At 39.6% G+C, this 27,988-nt stretch overlaps 1 protein-coding gene across 3 annotated transcripts; it reads right to left on the bottom strand.

Annotated features, from left to right (window-relative positions):
• Positions 1-4: 4 nt before the first annotated feature.
• ap3d1 (adaptor related protein complex 3 delta 1 subunit) lies at positions 5-27,227 on the bottom strand. Of its 3 annotated transcripts, XM_023339389.1 has the most exons (34): positions 26,884-27,227; positions 23,683-23,778; positions 22,865-22,945; positions 22,637-22,717; positions 22,418-22,525; positions 22,099-22,228; positions 21,202-21,341; positions 20,736-20,809; positions 20,581-20,630; positions 20,306-20,355; positions 19,940-19,988; positions 16,985-17,130; positions 16,372-16,520; positions 16,045-16,275; positions 15,727-15,958; positions 15,489-15,634; positions 15,219-15,360; positions 14,801-14,872; positions 14,407-14,482; positions 14,038-14,237; positions 13,299-13,372; positions 11,115-11,280; positions 10,776-10,925; positions 9,284-9,337; positions 7,957-8,052; positions 7,535-7,693; positions 7,349-7,396; positions 6,706-6,726; positions 6,151-6,340; positions 5,983-6,071; positions 5,196-5,281; positions 4,654-4,775; positions 2,645-2,724; positions 5-2,373 (listed from the first exon to the last, which is right to left on the bottom strand). In XM_023339389.1, the coding sequence occupies exons 1-34, from the start codon at positions 26,977-26,979 to the stop codon at positions 2,278-2,280; spliced, it is 3,780 nt and encodes a 1,259-aa protein (XP_023195157.1). In that variant the 5' UTR covers positions 26,980-27,227; the 3' UTR covers positions 5-2,277. The 3 variants fall into 3 exon arrangements, with proteins under 3 accessions (XP_023195157.1, XP_023195158.1, XP_023195159.1); XM_023339390.1 differs by lacking the exon at positions 6,706-6,726; XM_023339391.1 differs by lacking the exon at positions 9,284-9,337.
• Positions 27,228-27,988: the final 761 nt, after the last annotated feature.

The raw sequence follows: 27,988 nt of genomic DNA, 5'->3' as shown, positions 1-27,988 counted from the left end.
AGGCAAGTTTTTATTGATTTATTTTTTGTAACACAAAAAAAAAAAGACTACAGAAGCTTCTCCCAGAATTTATTTCTAGTTTTGATGGACTTTCTTTAAAGGGAGAGTATATAATTTATGTTGTCCTCTTGACATCATGACCATTTACAATGTATGTTTGATAGCTGAGCATGGAGAAGAAAAGGAAAACAAAAATAACTGTTGAAAATCTTTCATTCGAGCGTATATTTCATTGTAACAAGCCAAACGTGGAAGAAGACCTCACAATGAGCTAACCAAAGAGAGTTGAGACAGTGGTTTGCTTCTCCATACACTGCTTCAGGTGAACTTTTAAACTGGTTTTCTGAGCCCCGTGCCCTCGGTGTTCATGACACCAAACCCCTTCTTTCCCTTGTGTTTAATAATTTAAAACATTCAGTGATATCACGTCTTAACAGGTAAAAACAAAAACACAATGCCATCGAAAATAGAGCATGATCAAGTAAACAAAATCATATTCAAGGGAAAGGAAAAAAAAAAAGGACAGTATGGAATGACTTTGTTTAAGCATGTCCTGTGATAGAACAATAACAGAAAAAAAATTACATTCCTAATCATGCAATATACACATTTTAATCTAATATTATGCACACAATGATCATAATAATGAATGAGGAGACAATTTCTCTTGGATTCAGCGAAGTTGTTTTCAGGAACAAGGAATACATACATGATCGTTTTCTTTTGACATTCCTGAAAAACAACAGATCACCTCTGTATTCAGACTCTACAACTAGACTGAATATCAAGTGGAATGGCTGACCCGATGGTCACAGACATCAACATTATCTACAACAGCAGACTGATGCAAAGAAGGGCCTTAACAGTATATATGAACAAACTAGTTTTTATCTTGATAAACAAGGTCAGAAGTCAAAAATGAACAACTCAATTAAAAAAAAAAAAAAAAAAAGGTTTTGTTAGAGGATGCAAATTCTTCCTTGGGGTGGAAAAAAAAAACAAAATGACAACGGAGCATGAAAAGAGGCAAGGCGGTTTTCCGAAGGGCAGGGAAACATCGGGGATTTCACCTGGGTGCCGGCTGACATGGGTGGAACAATCATGCTGCAAACACTCGAGTGGCACAGGCGGAAATATTTCACAAGAACAGAAGAAGACGAAGCAGGTGCTTCCTCCCGGTGGAATTTAACCAATACTGGACTATAGAGGCCCTGAACGGCGTCTGCTAGCACAGAATACGCCTTCCTGGTGGCTAGTTTTTCTATTATCAACTATTTAAAGCCATTTAATTCATGGAAGGAACGATATGTCAATTCTTCAGAAGAGCTTGAGTAGACTGTAGGAAAAAAGGCACAGAGCAAAAAAAAAAAGAAAAGAAAAAAGAACCATTGACCCACTAAGTTTCTTTGTTTCTAAAAACACCACATCTGCTCTGAGCATGACCAATGAGAAATCAGGGACAAAGCTTTCTATTAAACCTTTAAACATCCCTGCCTTTTAGTGTATTTAGCTTTGGTTTTCTCTCTGCTCCATCGGCAATGCAGCTGCCCAAATGTTTAGTCTTCATATACCAGGTGAGGTGACTAAGTTAGAGTACTACATTTTTTCCAGCTAGGACCCAGGTGAAAAAAAAAAAGTCAGTCACATTGTTTTTCCAGGCCCACAGAGCAGAGCTGCAATAATGTTCAGTAAGAGGGATGCAGGGAGTCGAGACAAAGGCGAAGACAGGCTTCAAACAAAAGAGGAGGAGAAGAAACCCATACGTCAAACAAAAACAAACTACAGACGAAAACATAAAACCTCAAACATAACCTCAAAATACAATTCAACCATCAACAGCAAACATCCAGTTGTTACATTACACGACTGTCAAAGAATGAACTGCCAGCAGGGCGGGAGGGAGGAGGGATAAGGCCTGGGAGAGAAGAGAACGTGAGGCAATCCAGAGCAAGGAGGAGCTGGAAAACACAAGTAAAAATCATGGTACACAACAGAGAAGACGATGCATGTAGACAGTGAGTCTGTAAAACAACAGCGAGGCTGAACGACCACAGAGCTGAGAGTGCAGAGGAAAATAATTTGAAAAGGAAAAAAAGAGAGAAGTGTAGAGGAATCGGAGTGGATGTGAGGAGAAAGAAATCTTGAAAATTTGAGGACTAATAAATAGGGTGAAGTTGGAGGTGCCAGTCGCAGTGTTTCGTAATGTGATTGTGTTGCCATAATGAGGGAGTGGGTGGCATGGAGGGGCCGGGTGCACCCTGGGGCCGTCAGAAACAATCAGCACTGAGAGAAGGTCTGCTTGATCTCATCAAGCACATTCCCAAGCAGCGTCGGCTCGTCACATTTTGCGTCGATGGACACCGTCTGAGCAGACTGGGAGAGCACAAGCAACAAAGATAACATTTTATGATGAGGTTTAACATTTTTAAACAAAGATCTGAGGCTCTAGCTACAAGAAAAGCAAATCAGCATGATTTTGTTTTAAATTGTACAAAAACTAAAAGGTTTTGGACACATTAAACAAAAATGGTTGCTCTAAAAATACATCTGTTTTTAATCGTCTCTTTTTTCTTTTGTTTACATGTTTTACATATAAATTAACTATGGTAATGAAGGTACAGCTAACAAGCAAAGAGTCACTTACAGTTTTGACCAGCAGACAAACGTGGTGACCCTGGATGGACCTGCTGTACATGGAGGCACAAGAGTCGATCCTCTCCACAACTAATCAAAGAATCACAAGAGGAATAAACTTAGCAGCATTATTCAGGTTGTTTCCCATTAAAGAGGCATCTGTGGTGGACCCACGGCTGCTCCTTACTGGTGTTATAGGTAATATTTTAATTGGTTTTTCGGACAGAAGCCTCATTATGTCAATGAGAGCATCTCTCCCTGTAAAAGCCTGATACTGAAATACTGTCGACAAGACAGGAAAAGGTTGACTTTTGTGTGGCGAGTTGCATAAACTTCATAATTTCTTAATAACCAAAGCCTACTTACAAAGTTTACTATACATGAAACACTAGGGGGCACTGATAATAACCAACACCTAGTAAAGACAAGTAAAACTTGTGGCAAGATTCTTAGCTCAGAAGAAAAAAAAACTTTCTGTAGTTACTTCTTGGTATGGTCCCTCTTTGGCATTTTTTTCTTCATATTTGGATTGTTAAATTGAAAAAAATGTTTAACTATTACATGTTTTCTCTTTCAGTGGTAACAACAGTATGTCAAACTCTGGTAGAGGCGATGTTTTCCAGGACAGTGAAGGTAAGTGCCCACAGAGAGCAGAATCTAACTGGCTGATGGGGGTTGGGACTACTTTCAAAACAACCTAAAGTTTAACTTTATGTTATCTCTGCAAACAGACGTCTCAAGATCTTACGTCTCACTTATAAGCGAGTAAAAAAAGTTTTATATGGGGCTTCTCAAAGAGGAGACACATAAAAGCGCTGTGCAAGTTAAAATACAGACACATGTAGAATACAAGCATAAAAAAGGTCCTGCAAACAAAGACAACAATTCAAAGAATGTGAAATGCAATGACTTGGGATTTATTTATAAATGCCTGAGAAAAAAAAAGTCCCAAGTCGTTTCTACAAATGTCTGAAGTTGTTTAATCTTGTTACACACAGTGGAAGTGCATTCCACTATCTCAGCGCCACGGACCTCAAAGGCTCCGTCCTCTTTAGTTTTAAATCTGATACGAGAGAAAACCAGAAAACCCTGATCAGCTGACCTCAGGGACCTACTTGGAGCATGCAAGTGAAGCAAGTCAGACAGATATAAAGGTTTTGAACCATTGAGAGCTCTATATTAATGAGAATTTTTTTAAAAGGATCCTGAAACTGATCATTTCCAGCGTTGGCAATATTTCTAAGATGGAAGAAAGAAGAGCAGGTTCCGTTCTAGTAATATGCATCTCGGAGTTCATGTCTAACCAGTACGACGACATCAGGGGCCAGAATAAAAAAATTTTCTTGCCATAGTTCAACTAAAGAATGCTCAATGAGTTTAAAGAGTTGATTTAAACAACAATCTATATTCATACATTGTTACTTCTGAACTGATAAATAGCGCTGAGGAACTGGAGTTTTATGTCATTTTAGGTGGGATTTATAAAGACCAACCTGTGACATAAAACAATCTCAATATTTATGTTTATAAACTCAGTTAAAAAAACATCAGGGGCAAATGTAGACAAAATAAGAAAGAGCTGAATGTGGATTTACAATGTGAGACACAGAGCTCATTATTGCAGTTATTCTTATTCTTCTATAACTTTTATTAAAGCTGAAGCTCAGAGTTCTTATTATTCTCCTGTTAAATAAAAACTAAAACTACTTTGAGATTTTAATTTTCACCTCAGAATATTTTAACTACTTTGCAGGAACTTGCTTCAAGTCTTCAACAATTGCATGTTTTGTTGTTTTTTTTTATCTCAGGCCCGACTGGAGTTATTGCAGCACTGAAGCGTCAGTGCTGCAGCTAATGCTGATGGCAGTAGAAACTGAAGGTGCTTGTGCTAAGCAAGCACCTGCCCACTTAAAGACTACAACAGAGTTGGTGGAATAACTCAAGAGTGGGTGCTTTTATGGTCTCACACAAATGGAAAACTGTGATTTAAACTTTTGAAAACCAAAGCAGAAAGACTACCTGAGAAGTGGTGGTGGAAGCAGATCCTGGCCAGCAGATGGTGGAAGGGCATGTTGACTCCCTCCAGCCGGATTGAGCTGCTCTTCAGGTCTCCCGACTCCAACAGTTTTGCAAAAGCGTCGCTGAAAAGAACAAACCAGATTACAAAGCATACCTGCGACAGCGGACAAAATGTTCAGCAGTTATCGGTAAGCACATTCCAAAAGTGTTAGTGTCAAAGCAAAGAGAGACAACTAAACTTACAAAAAGTCCCTAAAGCATGAAGAACACTGTTGAGGTTACAAAACATTTAGGCCGTGTACATGACTGTGTGAAAGCACCAATGACCCACAAAGCACACAGAGGTCACGACCCTGGGACTTGCTCAAGGTTATTTTCCAGCTTTAGCTGAACACATGGACATCAGACAGTGTCTCCATTAAAGTGCTTTGTGGGCCCAAATAAATCAAGAATTTTGTTATTGTACTATTTTTATTTTTAAATTGAGAAAAGACATCAATCATTTTTAAATATTTGCTCATGTGTGCGTTTAAATCATCCACCTGTAGCAAGGAGTAGTGATTAAGTAGGAGGTGCAGGTAAAGTGCAGTTTGAAGTCCAGTTTCTCATGAGTAGAGTCGTCTTCATTCTGCAAAAATAAAAACAATACACAAATATATTTTTATTGTTTTGGTAAAATTAATAAATTACATCCTCTATGGCAGTGGTTCTCAAATGGGGGTACGCGTACCCCTGGGGGTACGTGGAGGTACTGCAGGGGGTACGTGAAGCTTTTCAAAATATCTTTAAAAAATCAGTAGGCTCCTCATAATAAGTCTTGGGAAAAATTATTTTGTAAAAAGTTCGATAAAATATAAATGTGTGTTCATACACTGAATTTTATATTCAGTATTTACAGGGTATTTACAGCACTGTACCTCTTTTTTATTCCAAAAATGTTTTGCCCGTGTCAGGGGGTACTTCACTAAAATTATATTTTTAAGGGGGTACATCACTGAAAAAAGTTTGAGAACCACTGCTCTATGGTATTCAATAAGAATAACTTAGTTCATATTCAAATGGAAATGAACCAAGTTCTAAAACATATACTGAAAAGTCTGAGGACTGAATTAGAAATTTGTGTAAATAAATGTAGAAACAACAACAAAAATTCCTCGATAGACCATGACTGGCTCTAAAAAATGAAAAAGAAGGAAAATGAAGACTTTTAGAAAAACCTTTGACAAAAATAAGTTAAGCACCGTCAGTAGAAATGTTCTTGCGGTTCTTCTATAATGCTTCTGTTTTATTTATAGATACAGCGCTGTTCGTGTGAATATTAATACCGACCTTAACAATGAAGGTTAGAGTTCCCTTCAGTTTCTGTGGCATTACGATGCTTTGCACAGTGAAGACAAACCGTGCCTCATTGGACACTCCTTCACCAACAGAGAAAAAGAAATTGTTAGAAAGCCCAACTCGACTTTCACATGAGGCATTCTGCAGATCCTTTCTGACCTGGAGGAAGTTGAAAGGGGACGACGAGGCCATCGTGAGGACCCGAGCCTTCTGGCCTCTGTAGTTTGGAGTTCAGAGAGTCTAAGACGTTGAACTCCATGGATTTGAGGAAGCTGTTGCACTTGTTTTCAAATATAACAGACACAACCACCTGGCTGCCATCCTGCAGGTTCCCCTGGATGTCATACACCTTGAGAATACACAGGACAGGTAACCAAACATTTTTTTACGTCATAGTCACAATACCTAATTAATTCGCGAAGCATTTCAGAACTTGGAAAAAAAAATGGATAAAAAAAGACTTTCAAGAAACACAGAAAATTAGATTAATTAGTTTGGAATGAGAGGACGCAGGGCTTCATAGAACCAGTCTGAACACAATAAGATAAACACAGGGACAAACATCAGCCTTAGAAACTGAAGCAACACTCCACAGACGCTTTCATGTATTCTGACCCAGAGGGCAAGTCTGTGAGAAACAACAAGGACAGAGAACAGCACATCTAGGAAGGAGTTTAGAAGATATTCTGTCACTGACAGAATGGTGAGCAATACCTCGTCAGCATCTTCCATCATCTTTAAAAAGAGCAAGAGACCAGAAAGTAATTTAGGCTTTTTTTCCCTCTTATTTTATAATACTTGGGGGTTTTTTTTAGGTCGTAATTGGAAAATCCAGAACATAAATACATTGGTAACATTTTCACATGAAAACAGCTCATTTACTCAGTGCATTATTGTGTTGGAAAAGTTTTGTATTTCTCATAAATGATTATTATTTTTAATCCAATGTGGAATTTAGAGCCTCGGGGAAAAAACATTAATATTTCATAAACTTCAATGCATTGTATTGGGATTAGACAGACTAACACAAAATGTCATACAATAGGGAAGTGGAATGAAAAGTTGTGGAAAACAATGTCTCCTTTTCATTCCACTTCACACAGTTACCACTTTGTGTAGCTCTATCACATGAAATACCAGCTGCTGAAAGCTGGGTAATCTTAGCTAATGACACAAAAAAACTAAGATGAACAACATTCAGCAACAAAGACAAATGTACTGACTGTTTCTTAAGGTCAAACATAATCCAACTTCTGAGAATCATTCATGTTCATTAGAAACCAAACTGGGGAGATAAATAACATATTGATGCCAAACGGTGAATGAAATTTAAAAAGAAAACGTCCCAGACACTCACCATCTTGATGTAGGAGTTCTCAGCCAGCAGGCAGTAATTGGACATTGGCTGAAAGGAGAGAAAAGCTCAGGTCACATCAGCCATTCTGTGCCACTGATGTTTAATATGCTAAAGTGTGATTGTAGCAGGAAGTGAGTTTGAACAGAGCTAGCAAAACAATGGTGATAAATTTGCTTTAACACTGACCGGGAGGGGCTCTTCCTCCTCAACGGTGCCGTTCTGAACAGACTCCTCTCCAGCACCGTCACTATGGTGATGATGATGGTGGTGATGCTTCTTCTTCTTTTTCTTCTCCTTCTCCTCCTTCTCCTTTTTCTGCTTCTTCTTCTTGTGTTTTGAGGACTTCTAATCATTAAAACACAGAACATAGCCATGAATTACTGTTAGACCAGACAAATAAGTATATATATATATATAAAAGCTGAACAGTGAAAGTGACTGAAGCAGAAGAATATGACAGATGCCATCAGGTTTATGTCACATCATTCACCCCAGCTTGTTGGAAGGAGAGCTGCCAATGCGACAAACCCTGCCAGGGTGTTGTAAACTGGAATCTTGAGGGCTGCGGCAGAACGTTTAACTTTGATCACATTATTAGCGTGACTCACCGTCTCCTCCATTTCTGTGTCTTTGGGTTCATCTGGCTCGGAGTCTGGCGCTGTGACGGAGGGCTCTGGGGCTGCTGCTGCTACTGTTGCTGCTTCCTGCTCAGAACACACACCCAAACATAAAGCACCAGATTAATGCATTAGCAGGAGCAACCACAAACACATACGGCCAAGTTTGCCACATCTGTGTCGGAAGAGGCAAGTGAATTAGGGAGGACGATAAACATGCCTCACTGCCTTATATGCTGTGTAAAACTGCTGCATTAACCAGCGACACAAACTACAGTGAAAACACTTAAAAGTTAGCAGAACGGGTGGACAAAGGTTTTACAGAGCTACGGCTTCAAAACCGCTAAGATTTTCTGTCATATCACTCCTATGCTTTTAAAGTTATTTTAGTGAGACCTTTGAAAAAAATGACAAGAGTGACCAGGCTGTCGTCACAGTAACAAGGAGCACCTGATCCTGACTTGACAGGTTAATTTTGCTTTGTCAAATAGGAATAACAAGCTGTGCAAAAGGCACACTTACCTGAAAATGTTATTGTACATTTCTGCTCTACTCTATGAACTACATTTTCTTTAAAGAAACAATTATTCATACATTGCCAAGAATAAGAATTATAAAAGCTATAATAATGTTCCTGAAAATATAAAATAAACACCTGCAAAATGCTGTAATGGTTTTTTTAAAGTAAACATGCCTATTGTACGGCTGAATATACACAAAATCCAGAGTACTCTGAAGGTAAGTCCTTGCTTAGGTGTTTTCTCAGATCATGAAAGACTTCATCAGAAAATCTCAGACAAATTTTTAACTACAAAATTAGTCTCACAAATAGGAATTTCCTCTCACTAGGTGATACTCCCAGGACTAATATTAAAACACACAACGGACCAAACCCCTGCCCCCCCCAAAAAAACAAGCAAACAAAAATCCACATGACTGCTAAGGAAGATTCAATAGACGCATCATGATGCAGCGCGGACACCAACAAAACAAATTCCCACTTTGACCTCAATAATAGAAGGACACCCGCTGGGCAAAACAGGAACTAACGTGAACCACTAGCACACACAGACAGTACACAGACATACATGCTAGAAAAAAAGATGTGCGCTTAAAAGTGGGAGTGGATAGACTTTTATATGACCTGTGGGTAGGAAGAGGGGGATGGGGGAGACAAAAAGGGAAGAGAAGCCACTGAAACAGTGTTTGGTCCAACATGTGAGGAAGGTCCATGAGACACAGGATTATGAAACAGGGATGTGCAAACTGAGAACAGAAGGGCAGGATGTGGAGAGAGGGAGGGTGGGAATGACTCAACCTGGGTGTTAGAGGGCACTGGAGCGTTTGAGAGCCAGAAATCCAGATCCGATACCTAGAAGAGGAAGGGAGGGGAGAGGGGGGGCAGGAGGTGAGGGCCACACAGTTTCTGTATTGTACTACTATTCATGAAAACAGACAAGAGACAACACTGTGCTATTTCATGAATAAATCAAGCATTTGGCAAGAGACTGCAGTCAGCTATGAGGAAGCTGATACTAGACCAGAGGAGCTGGTTGAAAGACAGGCTAGGAAGAAGCAACGGAAGTGCTGAGTCAGGGAAGATGATCAAACATCTGTTTACATGCGATCTTCTTCACAGCAACTGTAATATTTATGTTATAGTGTTTCTGATTAAGTAGGTTTGTTTAGAGCACCTTGCAAAAGTATTCATACATCTTAAACTTCATCATATTTTGTGACATTAGAGAAGTTTAATGTCTGACAGGACAGCAAAGTAGTGCATAATATCGAAGTGGAAGGAAAACCGAGTCCACCAGTGTGTTAATGTAATCAAATTGGGGATGTCAAAATAAGAGCTATTTTAATATAATAGAGACTAAAAAAAAAACAGTCTTCTACAAAATTCATTTGTGTCAAAATCGATAGAAAACAAGTCATTGTCACACAGCAGTGCTACAGAAACTCTTAGATCCTTCTGAGCATCACCAGAACAGTCAGGTCAAAGAATCTAAACACTGAGCTGCTGCTGCTGGAAGTTTAAAACTTCAGTAACAACCTGGCCAGAGGTTGTTACTGTAGAGTCTTCACAGCCCTCTTTGGCTGACAAAGCAAATGCAGAAGCATTGCTCATTTTGCCCATAAGGCATACAAACAGCAAAATAGAAAAAAGTTGAGGGACAGCGCTACAACTAATACTGCTATAATAAAGTTGTAAAGTTCCTGCACATCGTGATATAACTGCAGGTATGAGTTAACAGGGTAACGAGCCTCAGCAGAGACTCTGTTTTAGTAGTTAAGTGGCGAAATGATCAGCACGTCCCTTTCATTACTACTCTATTCAGTGACAAATGAAATGGAAGCCAATGTGACCGATAATAAAGCAACTTAATTTTAACACAGTGGTTCCAGACCGAAGTCGACAATTGGAGCAGAAACTTGTCAAACAGAGTAGTCTACTGTTTTGAAAAAAGGTGACTTTTAAGTTGATGCTTTTCTAAAGTCAGAGCTGATTTGATTTATACTTTGTGTTTTTTTCCCCCAATCATAACAATGAAATCATTGTCATTTTATATTTGATAATATTTTCTGCTCTTTAATAAAAAGAACCCTGAATTTAAAAAAAGAAAGAAAAATAGTTGCAGTGATATAGTCTTGCGTATTTTTGTTAGTATTGGTATCAAGTTTGACATTTTCTGTATTGTGTCAACCCCAAACTAGGCTGAGGGGTTTAAAAACTTTTGCACGGCACCATAATTTATCATTTCTATTAGATGCTAGCCATTTTTGGCTTAGACTTGTTTTGAAAGTACCTCAGCAGTGGTAGAGGAGGAAGTGGGCGGATCTGCCACTTGACTCGTTTCTTCTGATTGGAGCACAGGTTCGTCAGCCTGACCCCCGAGAAGATCCTCCTCCTTGTCTTCATGTTTGTGTTTTTTCTTCTTTTTCTCTTCTTTGCTCTTCTGCAAAAGCAAAAAAAAAAAAAAAAAAAGATTCATGTTTCAGTCAGGCTAAAGAACAAAGTCAAAGCAGCTGACAGCTTGCTGATGTCCTTTTATAAATCTGATTAACAATTTTAAATATTCAGTCTGTCTTATGATACTAGATAACCTGAATAGTGTGGGTCTTTATGATCAAAACAACTCCTTCACCTTCCGATCTCTCTCTTTGTCTTTCTTCTTCTCTCTCTTTTCTTTGCTGCTCTTCTTCTTGGGTTCCTGCAATGTCGCATTTTCAGTTTCTCCATCTGTTGGGCTTTTCTGGGACTCAGCGGCACGATGTGACCTGACCGGCAGCTTCTCGCTGTCTGCAAGTGGCCTGGACAAAAAGCAAAATGTACACAACCCCATCACTTAACTCACAAGACTTTGTTACTACTGACCCACTTGGATTTGGTGCCAAGACCTGGAAAACTATGAGTATTAGTTTGTTTTGCAAGCTGACAATACAAGACATACTAAAGTGGAACAGAAAGCAATACTCAGGCACATTCCGGTTTTCCAAAATGCAGAGCTGTGCTATTTCTCTAAGCCTGAAACATTAGACATCAGAACATTTCTCCACAGAAGTCTTCATGTCTTTTTACCCTCAAAGCTAGGCCAGCATGCAGTGTGTCCCCCTGCTGGTGAAGATCTATGGACAGACAACGCTTTCTGTCTGATGTCAGACACCATTTTGTAATTTTTTGGTAAAAAACAAAATTTAGAAGCCAGAAGACATACTGCTCTAGCTTGAAACGCATTTTATTTGTAAGCCTCCCATCCATCCGTAAACAACTGTCCAACAAGATGCTCACTTCCTTTGAAGGTACATTCTACTCCTAAAACTAAATAATCCAACCTCACCCAGGATGACTTACAGATAGGGTTTAATAGAAAAGTTTTATGAGAACCAATTGATATTATGCTTTTCAAACATACACACTAGCACTGATCAAAGGGCACATCAAAGGCCCAGCAGTCAGGTATGACTTGGGAACTGTGGACAGAAGCATTAAGGCATGTACCACATGTGATAAGGTCTCTAAATGCATGCACCATATCATTATTTGAAGGAAACAAAACAAGAAAAAAAAGCTTTTTGGGAGCCTATGCCAGCAGGACAGATTACTAATGATCTGTAAGACCTGAAAATATCAGCACCAACATGCCAATGAACGTTTGTATGCTTCGCTTTATTGATAGTCTTAGTTTAAAGAGCAAAAAAGAAAATAAAACATTTGTTTGAATTAAAAGATGCTGATATTGTCAAGTTAAGTGCAAAGGTGCGTGAAAGAATGGAGGAGGCATCAGGGTAAGAGAACAAGAACTTGCATAAATTGTCCAAAGCAGCTAGTTATAGAAAACACAAGGCAGGGAGAGAAAAGAAGGGAAGCAGGTAGGGCAAGCTCCGACTAGAAAAGGATGAGGCAGCTGCATTGTAAGTATATAGGCATCTATTAGCGGAAAGACAAAGCCGGTAAACCCGTCTGTGTGCAGTCAGAGCCCACTTCCTGTGGCTGGGGTTCTACTCACCTGCGCCCAGCCGACTCCATCAAACTGCCCACACCGAGAGACAGTGACGGTTGTGTGCAAGCACAGAAAAGAGGAAGCAGAAAGCAATGAGGGTGTGAGGAAGGACAGGACCAAGTGGCATCAACTTTGATGCTTTGGTCAGAAATCTCAACACAAAGTGCAGAGTCAAAGTTTTCAGGCTATTTATACTTCTCTAAAGGCATTTTAGCTCAGCTGTTTAAACATGTACAGCTTCAGCTCAGTCAAACAGCTTTGAGCTTAAATAGTCTCAGTGGTTCTCACATCAGCTTTTTTTATTGCAGGAAAACATTCGCTTTGAGATTTTCAAATCTGCTCCAGACTGTCGAGCCGTATTATTGACGTCTGTGTGCCTCTTAATCATGTCCATTAGATTCAAAGGTGAGCCATCCAGGAACACTGAGAGAAGTCCCACAGTATTTAAGAAAAAAGAAATCAGGTGTTTCAAGGCTAAAATCCTTCGTATGTTGGGAAACAGGAGTTAAAGTGGGAAGAAAATGGAAAAAAAAAAAATTTAGGACAAATTTAACACAAAAAATGTAGGAATTTGATAATTATTAGTCCTGTAATTAGTCCTGTACTAAAAAACAAAGAACTTCAAAATAAAAGATTAAGATAAAATTACCAAAAAAAGAAAAGGAAAAAAAAAAAACCATACAGAGTTCCTGGCAAGTTGCCTCCCAGTCCTCAAAAAAACAAACACAAAAACCAAATGGGCTGATTGTTTTGTAGATGTAGTTTGAAATGAAGAGTTAAACTAGTCAGTACATAAATTGAAGCAGGATCAGAACCATGTGGACTCACTTGTCCAGGTCGATGTCCAGAGCTTTGTGGGGGTCAGTGGGGTCTCTTTCATCATCATCACTGGGTAAGGCATTCTGCAGGCAGCAAGAGGATGCAGCAATTAACACAAGACTTAGTACCTTGGCAAAATATCAATTTTAACAAGAAATCTTGATTTCATTAACCCTGTAAGACTCAAATGTAACAGTAATTATTAACTTAAGAAATCCGATGCAATTTATTCCCCAGAGTATTTTCTTTTATATGAAATATGCCTAAAAATGTCAACAAAGAAAGCACTTTTGATTTAAAACGGAATTTAAACAGAGTTTCCCCAATATCTCAGACATCTACATTGATTTTTTTCTCCAATCAGAGAGGTACTAAGCTACACAAGTTATTCAGAGTAACATCAATACAAGTTTATAAAAATCCATTTGTGTAGTGGTTAGTCATGATGATTTAGCTGCATTGATGTGGTTTAAAAATAAAAAATAAACTCTGATTCTTATTATATTCCAGGTTTTTAGGGCACCTAAACGTATTGAAAGCACTACTTTGTATCTTAGTGAATTTACTGCTCTGCTTCAGCTCGATGAATCAGTTTTGTTTTCCTAAATTACTAGTGGCTTCATGCATCAACTCATATAGCAGCGAAAAGTTTAAATAAAAAGCAAAACAGTAGTAGTAACTGATGTCTGGGTCGATACTTAACTCATGGCGTTTCTAATTGACCATTGCAATCTCCCAGCATGCCTACCTCTGGCATCTCCTCTGTAACAATGTCCACCATGTGAGCTGGAGTGATGTCCTCTTCGCTCTCCGGAGCCGAATCGTGTTTCTTCCCTCGTCCGCTGCGCTTTTCTTTCCTCTTCTTCTTTTCCTTCTTCTTCTTCTCTGCTCTCTCTTTCTGACGGCGCTCCTCCTCCATTTTCACATACTGATCAGACATAGGCAGACCTGAACAACAGGGGCGTCGTTTATAAATAAGACAAATGAAAGAAGGCAAGAAGCAAGAGAATGGCAAAACACTGTGGAATAGTCATTTTAAATATGATTTTGGTGACTAATTTAACTATTAAGATGTTTTTAAAGTTTCTTTGATTAATGTTATGATATTTGACCCCACCTGGGACTTTGAGAGGCACATTGAGGTCAATCTGCACTACTGGGATGTGCTCCACTCCAGGAGCTTCTTGATACACCTACAGAGATAAAAAAGAAACATTTTTTAAAAACTTAATTACAGTGCAGTTAATATCTGTTAATTTGATGGACGAGATGCGCAAATGGATGAGCAGAACATTGGATATATTCCATTGACGACTAAAGACGCAATAAAATCTGGGCATACAAATATTTTTTTTCATACTCTACATTCTTCTAAAATCATCCTGAACAAAAGAACAATGATAAAAAAATATCCTTAAGTTTCTAACCTGCCTATTAACTCAGTGTTTCATTTAAAGAGTGCAAAACAAAGCACTATTATTTGTAAAAAATGAGTGAAAAGACCAACATACCTTCTGAGAGGACGGGGAAGCCTTGATGTAGAACGGATTGTTGGCTTGCTCCTGCTTTCTCGCTTCCCTCCTCTGGGAAATAAATAAAATCTGCATCATGAATTAATCCATGGATAACCTCCTTACTCTGTTTTAGAACAAGCAGGGATCCACAGGGGAAGGCAGATAAATAATGCTTAAACCCTGAGCTAAAGATCAATACTTTTTTTTATAAAACAAACACTGGCCAGGAATATATTCAGGCTATATCTTTGAGAATTGAGAATGTCAAAAGAACATGCAAATGAAGGTGAAATGAAGAGATTTGCATTAACCATCGCCTTGCACTAAATAATGAAACGCAGATAACAGGAGTAAAATCTTCTGCAACAAAATGAAGCCAGTAAAATGTGCAGCCGCTGCGTTACTCCATGCTTACCCTTGCGAGCTCTTTCTCGTCCACCTCTGTGTGACGGGGTCTGGAGTGTTTCGGCTCCTCCTTTGCAAAAATCGCCTTCGGCTGCTCGTCCTCAGACTCACTTTCAGACGGCGGTTCATTGATCCAGGCGTCCAGGTCCAGGCTTTACAAACATAGAAAGATTTTCACACTTCAGTAGTCAAAATAATTATGAATGCGCTGAAATTTTAGCTGTAGTTAAATATGTCGGTACATGGTAAAGAAAAAAAAAACAAAAAAAAACATACTGACCCTTCAGGAACAGGAACTTTCTTCTGCGCTTTCGGGGCCACAGGGTTGAGTTCTCCTGCAAACAGCGCGTTGACTTCCTCTGCCACTTCCACGTCCTTCTGCTGAAGTTTCTGGATGTACTTGACCAGCTGCAGGATGCAGGACGCCTGAGGACAGAAGGTGAGCCAGTCAGCATTACACATACTTGACCAGATTAGTTTGTCCGGGCGTGACCTGTTCAGCTCCCCGTTTGCCTCACCCTCTCCTGGACTTCGAGGTTGGCGCTCTGCACAAACAGCGGCAGCCTGTCTATCATTAGCTGGCTGGCTTCCTGCGCAGCTGTGCCGTCTGTGTTCCCCTCCTCGCCCTTCAGCACCGTTGCAAACAGCTTGGCTGCATTCTGAACATACACAGCCTGGATGTGGCCCGGCAGCGTGGCCACCTTCGGCCGCAGCATGGCCTCCAGCGTCTGCATCGGGTTCTCCAGGTGTCTACCAAAACGATACGATTTATATAACTGCCCGCTTTAGGAGTAGTCCTCCGCTCGGCACATTTGTGTGTGGAAATGTGAACTCACTCGGAGAACTCGCCGCAGATCCAGGCCGCAGCGTACAGAACCTCGCAGATGCCGTTCCGCTGCGTGTTGCCCGTCAGCAGGTGGGCGTTGTCCAGCAAAGTGGCCATCTGAGCGACGGCGAACGCTCGGATGGCCTTCACCCGAATGGCAACGTCCAACATCTGAGAGGCGATGAGGTGGCCGTGTCGTGTGCCCTCTAATCGGGTCAGCTCCACCAGGATGCTGATGTACCTGTCAGTCACGCACAGGGCAGCGAGTGGCGTTCAATCCAACCAAGTTAAACTCTGAATGAGGCAGAAAAGAGCGCAGGCAGACGGCAAAACAAACCATTCAAAGTTGGTGATGTACTGGTAGTTGCTCTGGCTGCAGATATCGATGATCTTGGTGAGAAGTTCATCCCTGTAAGTGGTTCCTTCAGCTTTGTCCACATGCAGCATCAGCTTCTTTACAATCTCCATCAAGTTCTTCTTAGAAACCTGGACAAAGCAGAAATGCGATCCGTAATGATGAATTAAGGTTTGATTCAAAGTCTCTTACCTTAAAAAGACAATAAAAACAAATTGCTGAGGCTAACAACACACATTTTCCTTCATGCATGAGCTCAATGAGCTTCCCGTTTACTCATCCTGAACAAACGTCATACTGCAGGAAACTAAATTAACTGAAGATGCACTCGGTTTTGTTGCCAGCTTCCAATTTTTGTAAAACTCTGAGCTGACGATACAGATTTAATCTTATTCTGGATAAGATAAGCACTAATTTCTTCAAACCATCTTGCTGCGTTATCAACTTTCATGTATATTAAGATCAGCTTCCACGTCTTTGTGCTCCCTCCTGTTTCATTTTACACATTTCACCGAGACGAAAATAGCTTTTACAAGCATGACTACATATATCATACAAGGGTCAAACAGTGTGGAGTGTCGTTTCAGCTCCATACCATGCCGTAGAGAAGGTCCAACGCTCTGAGACGAATGGACTCATCTTTGTCATCGAGACACTGCAGGATAAGGTCCTTATGAGACTGGACAGACTTGGGGTGCGTCTTCAGGATCTTGGACATGGCGAGCAAGCCCAAGTATTTCACTGCACAAAGATGAAAACACACAACCTCATACAATGAACCTGATAGATTACAGTTCCGAATGTTTTACTAGTTCTTATGTCTGCTGATTAGCAATTTGTTTAGACAGCCAATTATTAATTTATGTGGATATTAATATTTTAATTATTTATCTCAGAAATTTTAAGCTATATTCCAGTCCAGCTGTAAATGCATTCACCCTAAAAGGGCTGAACTAAACCAGGTAAAATAGGCTTTTTAAAGTTTAAATACTTCAGTGATTCCATTGAAGGAATAAAACTCAGCTTGATGAGAATAATTAGAAAAAGACTGATATAAAAAAATATTTCAGTTCATTTTAATGAGTATGGCCAACAACTGAGGAAAACGTTAAAGTGAAGTTTCTCAGAAAATGTGAATATCACCTAAGAGCAATTGAAGAATTTTTACAGGAATGTTGCACTCATGTGCACAATAATAGGAAGAGGCATGACTTTGCAGTCACCCACACCCTCTTGTAGAAAAGCAAATTACTGGAAAGATTAGTGGATGGAAAAAGTGTGGTAGAAAACTATGCATAAGTAACAGCATAATGGCAGCCTCAAGAAGACTGTGAAGGAAAGACTCTTCAAGAAGTTTCCGTTTTCATTAGCTGTATGCCATAATCATCACAACTAAGGAGAAATAAACACTTGAATCACTTTGTCATGAACTTATGAACTGAGTTATTGAAATAAATTAACTTCATGATTTTCTAATTCACTGAGATCATCCTGTATAAGTCCTACTACAAGCTATGGATTCAAAAAGGAAAAACAAAAAAAAAGGGGAAAACAGTAAGACAAAACACACAGGACAATGGAAAGGACAAACACACGTACACACAGGAGACTAGTTTTGTTTTGATTTATCCTTTAAGTCCCTGACAGATGTTCCTCACACACCAAAAGGATTTTCTAAAATAGGCATTCTGTCAGTCATCGTATTGGGCAGAGAATAATAAAGCCTCTCAGCTTTCTCAATCAATAAACGTGAAGCAGTGACCTTGGGGTGAGGAAAGGCTAGGTGCAGTGAACGCCATCACACAAACGGCCAGCCACTGACGTCGCTACTTCACAAAAACAGCAGATAACGATTAATACCATCTTTGACAAGTTATATGATGCAACGGTATCTATTTTTGCACAATGCATTTTCTTTTACTGTGAGCAACAAAATAAATAAGTCATTTAGTCAGTTTTCCACACTGTCATTTCTTACTCATGTTCATTGAAATACTGCAGACACAACCTCAGGTTTTAAATTCAAGCTGAAAAGTTCAAAGTGTAACTCAAAAAAAACCACACAGCTTGACTATGCATTAGTGTTTATTTACCCTGTCATTGTCCATTTATATTTAAGACACAAGTTTGCCAGCCTGCTGGTTACACGCTTGTTAGTGTGCCAGTTTGTTCTGTAAACATTAAAACCACTTTCCCAAAGGGGAACTAATAATTTTAGAATGCTGCATTAGCTCTGCATTTGAGCCATTTCTCATCATGGAGCTGAAAACAAAACACTTAAGATCGCTTTATTTAGCATCAAAAAACTGGTTATGAGCTCTGCAAGTCTTCCTAAAATGAAAGCTCAGAATTTAAGTAAAAATAAATGAATGTTAGGGCCTAATCTTTGCTTCTAACAAAATACTAGAGATGCAGATTTCAAATTTTTATATATTTTTTTAAGTCTGGCCACAGAAGGAGTTTTCAATTCAATACTTAAGTGAGGATTTTTAAGATTATCCTCATTTATGAATAAAAAGCTAATTTATCTAACTTTTACCTGACACTTATGACCAACTTCAACTAAGCGGTTGGTTGACGTGTTTATTGATGAGAATCTGTGGGATTTTAATTTTAATACATTAGAAAACATAATTGTTTACTATTTGACCTGCTGATCACAAAACTGAGCAAATTAGAGTAAAAATTGCTCATTTTGATAACTTTAGAGCATTCAGTGTCCATTCTGCTGTAAAATATCTCAAAGAATTTCTGATAAAGGCAAGATGCAAGGCTGAAACAAAGCCCAGCTCTAAAGAGGAGGGAGGGGAAAAAAGGTCATGATGTTCATGCATGCTTTACATTTTTTCCATTTTTGGTTGATAGGCAGTGCTTTCTCAGTCAGTATGTTTATTCTGATTTCCAAAGCTCTGTTACAAAACAGGTTCAGTCTCCAGCAAGGTTTACCACCTCTAGTTACCATAAGAAGGCATTCGTTTTGCATCACAGTACAGGCCGCTATTTAGACGTAGCAGACTCAGAGGACCAACAACGATGCTCTAAAACCAAGCCACATTTGATCAAAATATCTTGAATATTTTTTCAGCGGAAGATAAAAGGATAAACAAAACGTTAAACCTCAAATTCTAACATACTACCACCAAAAATCCACTGTCTACACCACATGCACAGACCTACCTAGAAATGGGTGTCCGGATAACTCGAATGGCTGACTACAACAATATAAAAACCAAAACTGTTGTGAATACACAACTCCAGCTTAAAGCCTTTTCCCCCCTCAAACTGGATGGTTATTGAGCTACGAACTGAAGCAGTCTGAGAATGAACACTGCAAGCTTCTTCACAGTCATACTCAGCAATTTGCAGATGCTGCTTAGGAACAATGGTATTCCAAGCAGGCCTTCTAATTTAGTAAAAGTGCAATAAAGTTCGAGTTATCCAGAGTCAGGAGGTCTACGGTCTGGTCGTCTACGGGGGCCGACTGTTCCACAGTCAGAAACACACAGACAATGAGAAAATGACACACTGCAGGCATTGACAGAGGGCTCACAGTTCTGGTCCGAGTCTTCTATCAGGATTCGCAGTTTCTGCACACAGAGCTGTGGGAGAGAGAGAGAAAGAAAAAAAGAAACAGAGAAACAGGAGAAAAACAAAGGGAGCAGAGGAATTAATAATTTTCTAGACCTTTCCACACCAGGACTGATTCCCAAAAGGAAATATCATGCAAAAAAATCTGGAGCACCTAACTTTCTGGATCACTGAAAAATTGACTGAATGAAAAATGTCTTTTGGCTTTCCAATCAGACAGACCATTTGCTCATCATGCATTATGATTCAGCTGGAGTGGAAAGGATTGCATTGAGTGTAATTTCCAATGCAACTTAAATAGATGGGATGGAAAACTGGAGCTCCCTACCTGGATGCTAGCGCTGTGGTTGGGCATCCCAGAGGACAGAGAAATCAACACTGCAATGAAGGACAACAAGGCGATTAGCTCAGGTCTGGAATCTTTACAGAAGTTTGACTTACACATTTGGATAAATGGGATTTACTGGATGGCAAAATGCATTTTTAACTTCCAGGGCTTACAAACTCAACAGTAGGAGTTGTGGTTTAAATCTCGGAGTCTAATCTCTTAGAAACACAGCAAGAATTTGTTGAATGCATTCCCCACAGATTCCCAGTACTGACCTGCAATTACAGTATTGACACATTCATACAGCAAAGACATGGCAGAGGTGCTGTGGGAGAGAAAGAAGAGTTAAAGAGCAAGAACAGATTAATTTGCCTCAAATTGGAATATTTTAGCATCCACAGGAAAAATATAAGCAGGACTTTGATCTCACCTGTGGATTAAGTTTGTCAGAGGCTCAATAAGCTTCTTCCCCAACCTTGGCTCCAGAGGTGTGAGCGCACCAAACTGTTAGGAGAGGAAAAGGGTGACAATGTTGTCAAATTAAATATTGGAGTTACAGTGTTAGAATTTGCCAGTTTTCCATGTGGACGCTTCAGCACACATTAAACCTGACTGTAAAGCTACAAACAACACAACTCTGTTGGAAATCCTTTATCTGTTGTATCCAAAGTGTCATGTGATCTTGTGGGAAGAAGAAGCATCATTTTCTCAGTGTACATGTGCTCTTTTAAATAGTAAAATACTTAAAAAGTATAACACACACAAAAAAATAATACACCAGAACAAAAAGCACTGGAGCGGATTATTTATTTGCTCCAGACCTACTGGTGTTGACAATTCTCGTGTTTCTAGTTTTTCCGTTTGCTGCAGCTGCTCCAGTCGTCCTGTTCACTTACCAGTTTGATGATCTTAATGAGAACCCAGTTATTGGTGGAGGAGGTCATAAGCTTGAAGAAAAGGGGGGCGAGAGACAGATAGTTCTTTGGGTTTCTCCTCGCCAGCTCACAAATCACATTGACGGCTGCTGACTGGACACCTGAGAGAGAGCAGAAAATAATTAAACAGAGGGAAAAAAAGCCAATGTGATTGCAATGTCAATGCGATTGCATTATAATGCAATCACCTTTACTAATTGACTATTTCAAAGGTGTATATCATGCATAGTGGGGGAAAAAAACCCAATGACAATGCAAGAACAACGAAAAACAAAATTTAGAACAACAATTATGTTTTATGTGTAGCAGGCACAGCCGATTTTTTTTTTTTTTTTTACACAAAAATTGGTTAAATATTTTACACCGTTTTTTAAATTGTGTACAAAATTATGTTGCAGAATAGAATAGAATCCACATTTTAATCTAAGTTCCAATAATGGATGAGTAGAAGTATATAAATGTTTAGCATTACAGCTCATGTTTGACTTTTTAAATACTCACAGCAGCAAGACTGAAACCTGGGACATTGTTTGCAAGTATTTTTAATGTGTTATATTGTGAGGCTGCAGCCCTCAGCTGGGTGCTGACATGAGATTTAACACTTGAAAATGTCACACCCCAGTTAATTTTAACACTACAGCAGCACCATGTAACCTTAATTTCCCATTCACTGTAAAACAGTCCTGGTAAGACACACCAGGCTCCCATAATTTTGTTGATTATATTCATCTATGATTTGAAAAAATGTTTTAGATGGCAACATATCATAGTGCCATCACATATGCCTCCAATAAGCACCACAAACTGATGGAAAATGCATATCTGTACAACAAACTAAATACATGTCTTGGTAATTACCTGGATCTGGGTCCTCCAGTTTCTCCTTGAGTCTTGGGAAAGCAGGGCGCAGAGATTCTGGGTACTTTAAAAATACCTTATACATGATCAGCACAGCTTTCTTCCTGATGTAGGGTTTGGTGTGGGACATCTGAGTAAAAAACAGCAACGGAAAGGAGAAATATGATAGTTTTATTCAAATTTTAAAAAGAATATACATTTCTTATCTATTCTGAAAAAAAAAGGCCTCGAGGGAAAACCAGACATGCAGGGCAGGAAAAAAAGACAGGACACTGGAGAATGAACCATCCAAATAAACTTGACATTTTCTGTGACTCACCAGTGTCATAATGTCATTAGCGAGATCCCGTGCCAGATCAGGGGTAACAAAACAAGACAGGCCTGTTAGGGCAACACCTGTGTCATACTGGTTGGGACTACTGAGATCCTGCGGGGGGAAATGGCCAAACCAGAAAGAAAAATTGTTGATTTAATGAAAACCAGTCAGCTCACAATAAAGCATGAACATCAAGGCGCACAAAACAGGTGCACCGCTGACCTTTCGGATCTGATTGGTTGTCAGCATGATGACATCTGTGCTCTCGTGAAAGCACTGCGAGGCTGCCAAGTAACCAATCCTCTGCAAAAAGAAAGGCAAACACATTCATCAGCAAGTTGACAGAAATGTACCTGAACAGCACATTTCCCAGAGACAATTCATGGTACTGCTTTCAGAAAAGCCTTCTGTTGTGAGATGAGCTCAGCAATAACAAAACCGTAGTCCTACCTTGTATGTGAACTTGGAGGAACTCATGACTTCAACGATGTTGAAAGCAGCCCAGCTGACATCGTAGCCCAGCATCTGAAGCTGAAACACAGACGGGATGGATACGGTGGGCATAAGAGGAGGAGAGGGCGGCTTTAAACTGTGCCTGTGATAAATACAGAAACTAAAGCTTTGAATGTGAGCAAAGGCGGCAAAATAAATGGAGGTTTAAACCTTGATGCGTCTGCAATCTCCAAATACAAAACTGATTACATTTTAATTGGAAATTCTGCTGCTAGTAGTGGTGAAATCTCCAGCTGCTACACATTACAAGCAGCTACAATGTCACAGAGTTCACCTGACGAAGTTTTACAAGAAGCCATGAAAAATATTTCACCATCATTTTGTTTTGCATATCAAGGTGAATCTATCTGCATCATTCCTTCCAGTTATAAATAACGCCATATATTCATAATAACTGAACATAATCAAATTCTATCACTTTTTTCCTCTCTTAAAAAAACTGCAAATTGATTAACAGTATAGTGCACAATGTCTAACAAGACAAAAACAAAACTGACTACAGTTTTCTGTGCTTCTCTCACTTGTCTTGCAGTGGAATGCACATCAATACTTAACCCTGCAAACTGCATGGAGCAACGCTTTCACTTTTAGCAGGCGCTTAAAAACGAGGACATGGTCTTCTACCAGAAGAAGCAGGGAGGGAATGGATTAAACCGTCAGCGCTACACAGTGTCTCATCTGTGTGTGCATGAGTGTATATGTGCGGAGCAGAAGTGACAGGCGGCGGCAGGGTGTGCAGGCAGAGGGGATCTTACGTAGGTGAGCTTGCACACAGCATTGGCCTTGACAGCAATGTTGTCTTGCTTGAGCTCCTGTTTGATCTCGTCGATGCATGTGGAGATGTATTTGGCCTGCGGACAGACAAAAGGAGCGGGCAAGGGGAGAATAGACAAAAGCAGACACCAGATCAGATTAGGTAGAGCAATATCCGGAGCGGCACGTTTCGACCGAGCAACAGAAAGCCAGCTGCAACGATCCTGGTTGTTCTGTTGTCGCTTTCCAGTCGACAGAAGGGGGAACTAAATAGTTTGCACAAGTCCTGCCCTTTATGTTGCTCTCCATCCAAGATTGTATCTATTGACGCGCCTACTGTTGGCTCAGGGAGGCAGCTGAGTCATACGTCAAGCTGTAATCAAATACAATTGTCTTGAACTACTTCAAATAAAAAAAAAAGCAGTAAAACATGGAAGAGGACATTGATTAATCTGTGTCTGGTTTATTACTTCTAAAATTCAACTTATTACTGCTGTTGGTGTCAAATGTTAACTTTTTTTTTTTCAAAAAGCACATTGAAATGCAGCTTATTACTAAATGGGTCAAATGAGTGAAATTAGCCTGAATTAAAAAAAAAAAAAACATTATGAAGTGAAATAAAATCCTTAGAATTATTGGAATTGAAGTTCCAACAATTTAAAAATAATAATAATCAAATAAATAGAAAACACAAAGCAGAGTTTCTTAAGCAGAGATATAAAAACCATGATATGAGGCAGAGCCTTCTATAACTTAATGATGATGAATGAAGAATCTTGATAACCGTTCATTTTTCACAGGTCTTTTCAGTAGCAACTGAGAAGTTGACCTCAGTGCTCTGACTGGAGAATTACTGCACATCAGCAATCTATCCAGGTGAATGTCCTGACTCCTGGGTGGTAGAGCATCTTTTCGTTCCACTTAACTTTCCTTTCATATACTTGGACAAAGCACTGAAAAGTCCATTTCTTTAGGAACAGCTTTTGTGACTTACACTTTTTATGACGGGCTGATAAGCAACTCTGCTAGACAATGGTCAATTCAACAAGTTTTACTTTTTCACCTACTGAAATAATTACCATTCATGTGATACTCTGAATCATTCAGATGCAACAGCAAAAAGCTCGAACCAACCAAGAAATAAAAACAATTAGAATCCTGAAATGATCATCTCCAAATAAATAGAATAAATTATTCAATAAGTATTTATACAACCACCCATTTAATTCAGCAGTGTGGAGTCAACAGCTTTCGTGCAAGAAACCAAGTCAGCCATTGTTGAGAGGGGCAACCCCACAAAACAAACACATATAGCTATGTGGAGTGTGCTGGTCATGTGTATGCAGTCATGAGACGGAACAGTGACAAGAGGAGGGGGGCAAGGGTTGCTGAGCTCTGCTGCTGACGATCCATGAGACGCTGCGTTTTGCAGAGATTGCACAAAAAGAGACAGTCTTATTCAATGACGCTCAGAACCGATCAAAATAACTCAAATAACTGGGGCAACGCCAACACACTGATGCCAGTGGCTTCTACCTAAACAGGGCTGGAACTATACTAGAGCGTGCGAGTTCTCCAAGTTGTCCAATTTCCTTCCTTTAAACAGAAGAAACCAACAAACAGCTCAAAATCGTTTCCTCTACGAGTTCTTTAAACCGTTCAGCGACATCCCCGCGTATTTCTTCCGTTTGCTCTCTGTGCATAAGCACCAAAGGGAGAACGAATGAATAAACCGTGTGAAAGATGTCGCTCACATGTGAAAAGCAAACGGAGAGCAAGAGAAAATGCAGGCTGCCCACGGTTAGCACACACTCACAGGAACACAGAGACGTAGTATTAATATTTTAGCAAACTGTCCACTGTCGGCTGGGCAACCAGCAACTTATCTGGGCGACCAGGGTTAGGTTACAACTGACGGCGAGTACAAAACCACGATCCGAGTCAAGAGATCAAACCCAAACAGGCTTGAAGGACACAGCAGGTCCCAGAGTTTTATTTAGAACATTTGATTTCTTTCTTTTTAATAGAATCTACTGGTTTAGTTGCTGCAAAACATTGATGAGACTGTGAGGCGGCCAAAGTTAGACAGAAATCCAACACCAACCACTAGTTACGACTGCATATACCAATTACACTACCTGGTACCCACTGAGCATTTCAACATCAACAACCAGGCTAAGCATCACCAGCACAAGATGATTTAAAAGATCGGTTTGAGCTCCCCACTGCCTTTGCTCATAGAGCTGCAACATGGATGATATCATCAAACACAGAGTCAGGCTCATTGCTAGGTCATTATGTGTATGTTAAAGCCGCTGCTTCAAAAAGGTTCACTTCATTCGTTTTAAGAACAAGTTGGAGGAAGAAGATGGCAATGAATCACAGTTTATCAGGAAATTACTGCTGAAACATTTTTAGGACTTTTGCCTTCGAATTCGTCGCAGAGGCAGATTATGTGTACGAAAAAGGTTTAATTGTTGTGATTTTATTCTGTTTTAGCAGAATGGGGATGTTTTTCGCCCTGGGTTGAAGGTTAAATAAGAATATACAATAATGTAGCTACAAGGGGGTCAAAATGTGACGTGACACAAACCTCCTCAGCTTTGGCTGCAAGGCACAGCACAACGAAACTGAGGAGGGATGTTTTCTTTACATTTTTGCTATTTAGACGCCGAACCAACATATTAGGGTAGTATACGTTATTAACTAGTTTTCCCCCCCCCCAATCATACGTGTAATAGCATTAAAGCCAGTGGGAAGCCTGCTCTGCCCCCCAGTGTGTGGCCTGTAGGCCAGTTCAGTAATCCTTCGGTGTGTTTTGATCTCAGCTATGCTGAGCAGTAATTTCCTGGTAAACTGTGATTCATTGACATCTTCTTCCTCCATCTGTTAGCCAGCTGGCAGTATCAGCCCTGCAATAAGCCACCTCGTCAAACACTTGACACGGTTCTGAAAACTACCTGGTGGGTTTCATTCTGTAAAAAAAAAATGTCATGAAAGCAAAGCTAACTCAGCTGCCTAACCCCGGCTGGTTACCTGCTAACCGCTGGCTCTAACGTCTGGCTAACTTACCCACTGTTAGCCGTTAACGTTGGTTAGCTAGTCGCAGTATAACGGTGATGCTAAAATGAGTTGAATTATAAAAAACATTGCTAAATGTTTGCTAGTAGGTGTTCCAAGGTGGCCGAGTGTGCTCCTTTTACCTCATCTTCCTTGTGATTCCGAATGCCACGTACTAAATCCTGGAGATTTTTATCGAACATCCGATCGATGCTGCCTTTGACAATCTTCAAAGCCATGTCTGCCTGTGACTTGTGCCGCTCCGCTCTGTCCCTCGGGGCTTAAGCGCCTTGCAGAGACGGTCCTTCTGAGTGCAGACCGAACCGACCGACCCGCTGGGCTAGTCTCTCATCCACCCGGGTACAGTGGCGTTGGCGGTCCGCTACAGTCTACCGAGCCCGGGTGGGTAGGTGAAGCTGCTGAGGCCGGACGGGGCGTCCTGAGCTGTGCAGAGACGCTGGCAATGGATCAGCGTAGGAAATGGCTGACAAAATGGCGTCTAAAGTCAGCTGACTGGAGTGCTGAAGATTCTCATGTGGGAATCAGAGGAATTAAAGGTCCAGAGCCCTGAAAAATCAGCCTGCTTCGTTTGACGATGGGTATTATTAAATTTGGTGCTTTTGTTTAATAAACAAGAGGATATGTAATTTAATTTTAAATGGAAATTTCACATATTGGGAAAAACGATTTTGCAAATTTTCTGAAGCTGAAGAATGAGCCAATGAGTAAAACATTTTGTTTACAACTGTTTTTAACAATTGAAATTTTTTTCTTTAAAAAATTAATACATATGCATGTGGAATTATTCTGTATTTCTTTCATTTTAGCTTGATGTTCTTGTTGAAAATTTAGAGAAAGGAACTATATATAAAGTTAAGAATTTGTATTCCAATATTTTCAAAGGAAATACTCATGAAATTAAAAAAGTTCAAGAAAGTGTCATATCTCAAAATTAATTTTGAGATATTTCAAAATAATAGGCATATAAACATATATTTCATACAGTGACTTTATTTGTATATTTTTCTACTAGAGAATACAAATGCATTTTAAATAACTAGGTATTTTTATTTTTGTCATAAATGTTTATGCTATATTAAAATGAACGCCAAAAGTCCATCTATAGAAAGATAATTTTAGTGCTCTATTACTTGTCTTTAGATTCAATTAGTGACTCTTTTCAATAGCACAACATATTTTAATAGAAATAGAAAGAATACTGCCATAAAACTTAAAGATTTAAATAAA

Source organism: Xiphophorus maculatus, chromosome 9 (genome assembly GCF_002775205.1).
Source record: "Xiphophorus maculatus strain JP 163 A chromosome 9, X_maculatus-5.0-male, whole genome shotgun sequence".
In the NCBI taxonomy this organism is placed as follows: domain Eukaryota; kingdom Metazoa; phylum Chordata; class Actinopteri; order Cyprinodontiformes; family Poeciliidae; genus Xiphophorus; species Xiphophorus maculatus.
The sequence above is the reverse complement of the archived record's forward strand: the minus strand, read 5'-3'. Positions and strand labels throughout refer to the sequence as shown.

Coding starts and splice junctions, on each gene's coding strand:
- ap3d1 (XM_023339389.1), bottom strand. CDS start 26,979: ATGGCTTTGAAGATTGTCAAAGGCAGCATCGATCGGATGTTCGATAAA. Junction 15,635..15,726: donor ACCTCGAAGTCCAGGAGAGG/GTGAGGCAAACG, acceptor TTCTGTCCTCAG/GCGTCCTGCATCCTGCAGCT. Junction 6,072..6,150: donor CCCCTTTCAACTTCCTCCAG/GTCAGAAAGGAT, acceptor CTGTTGGTGAAG/GAGTGTCCAATGAGGCACGG.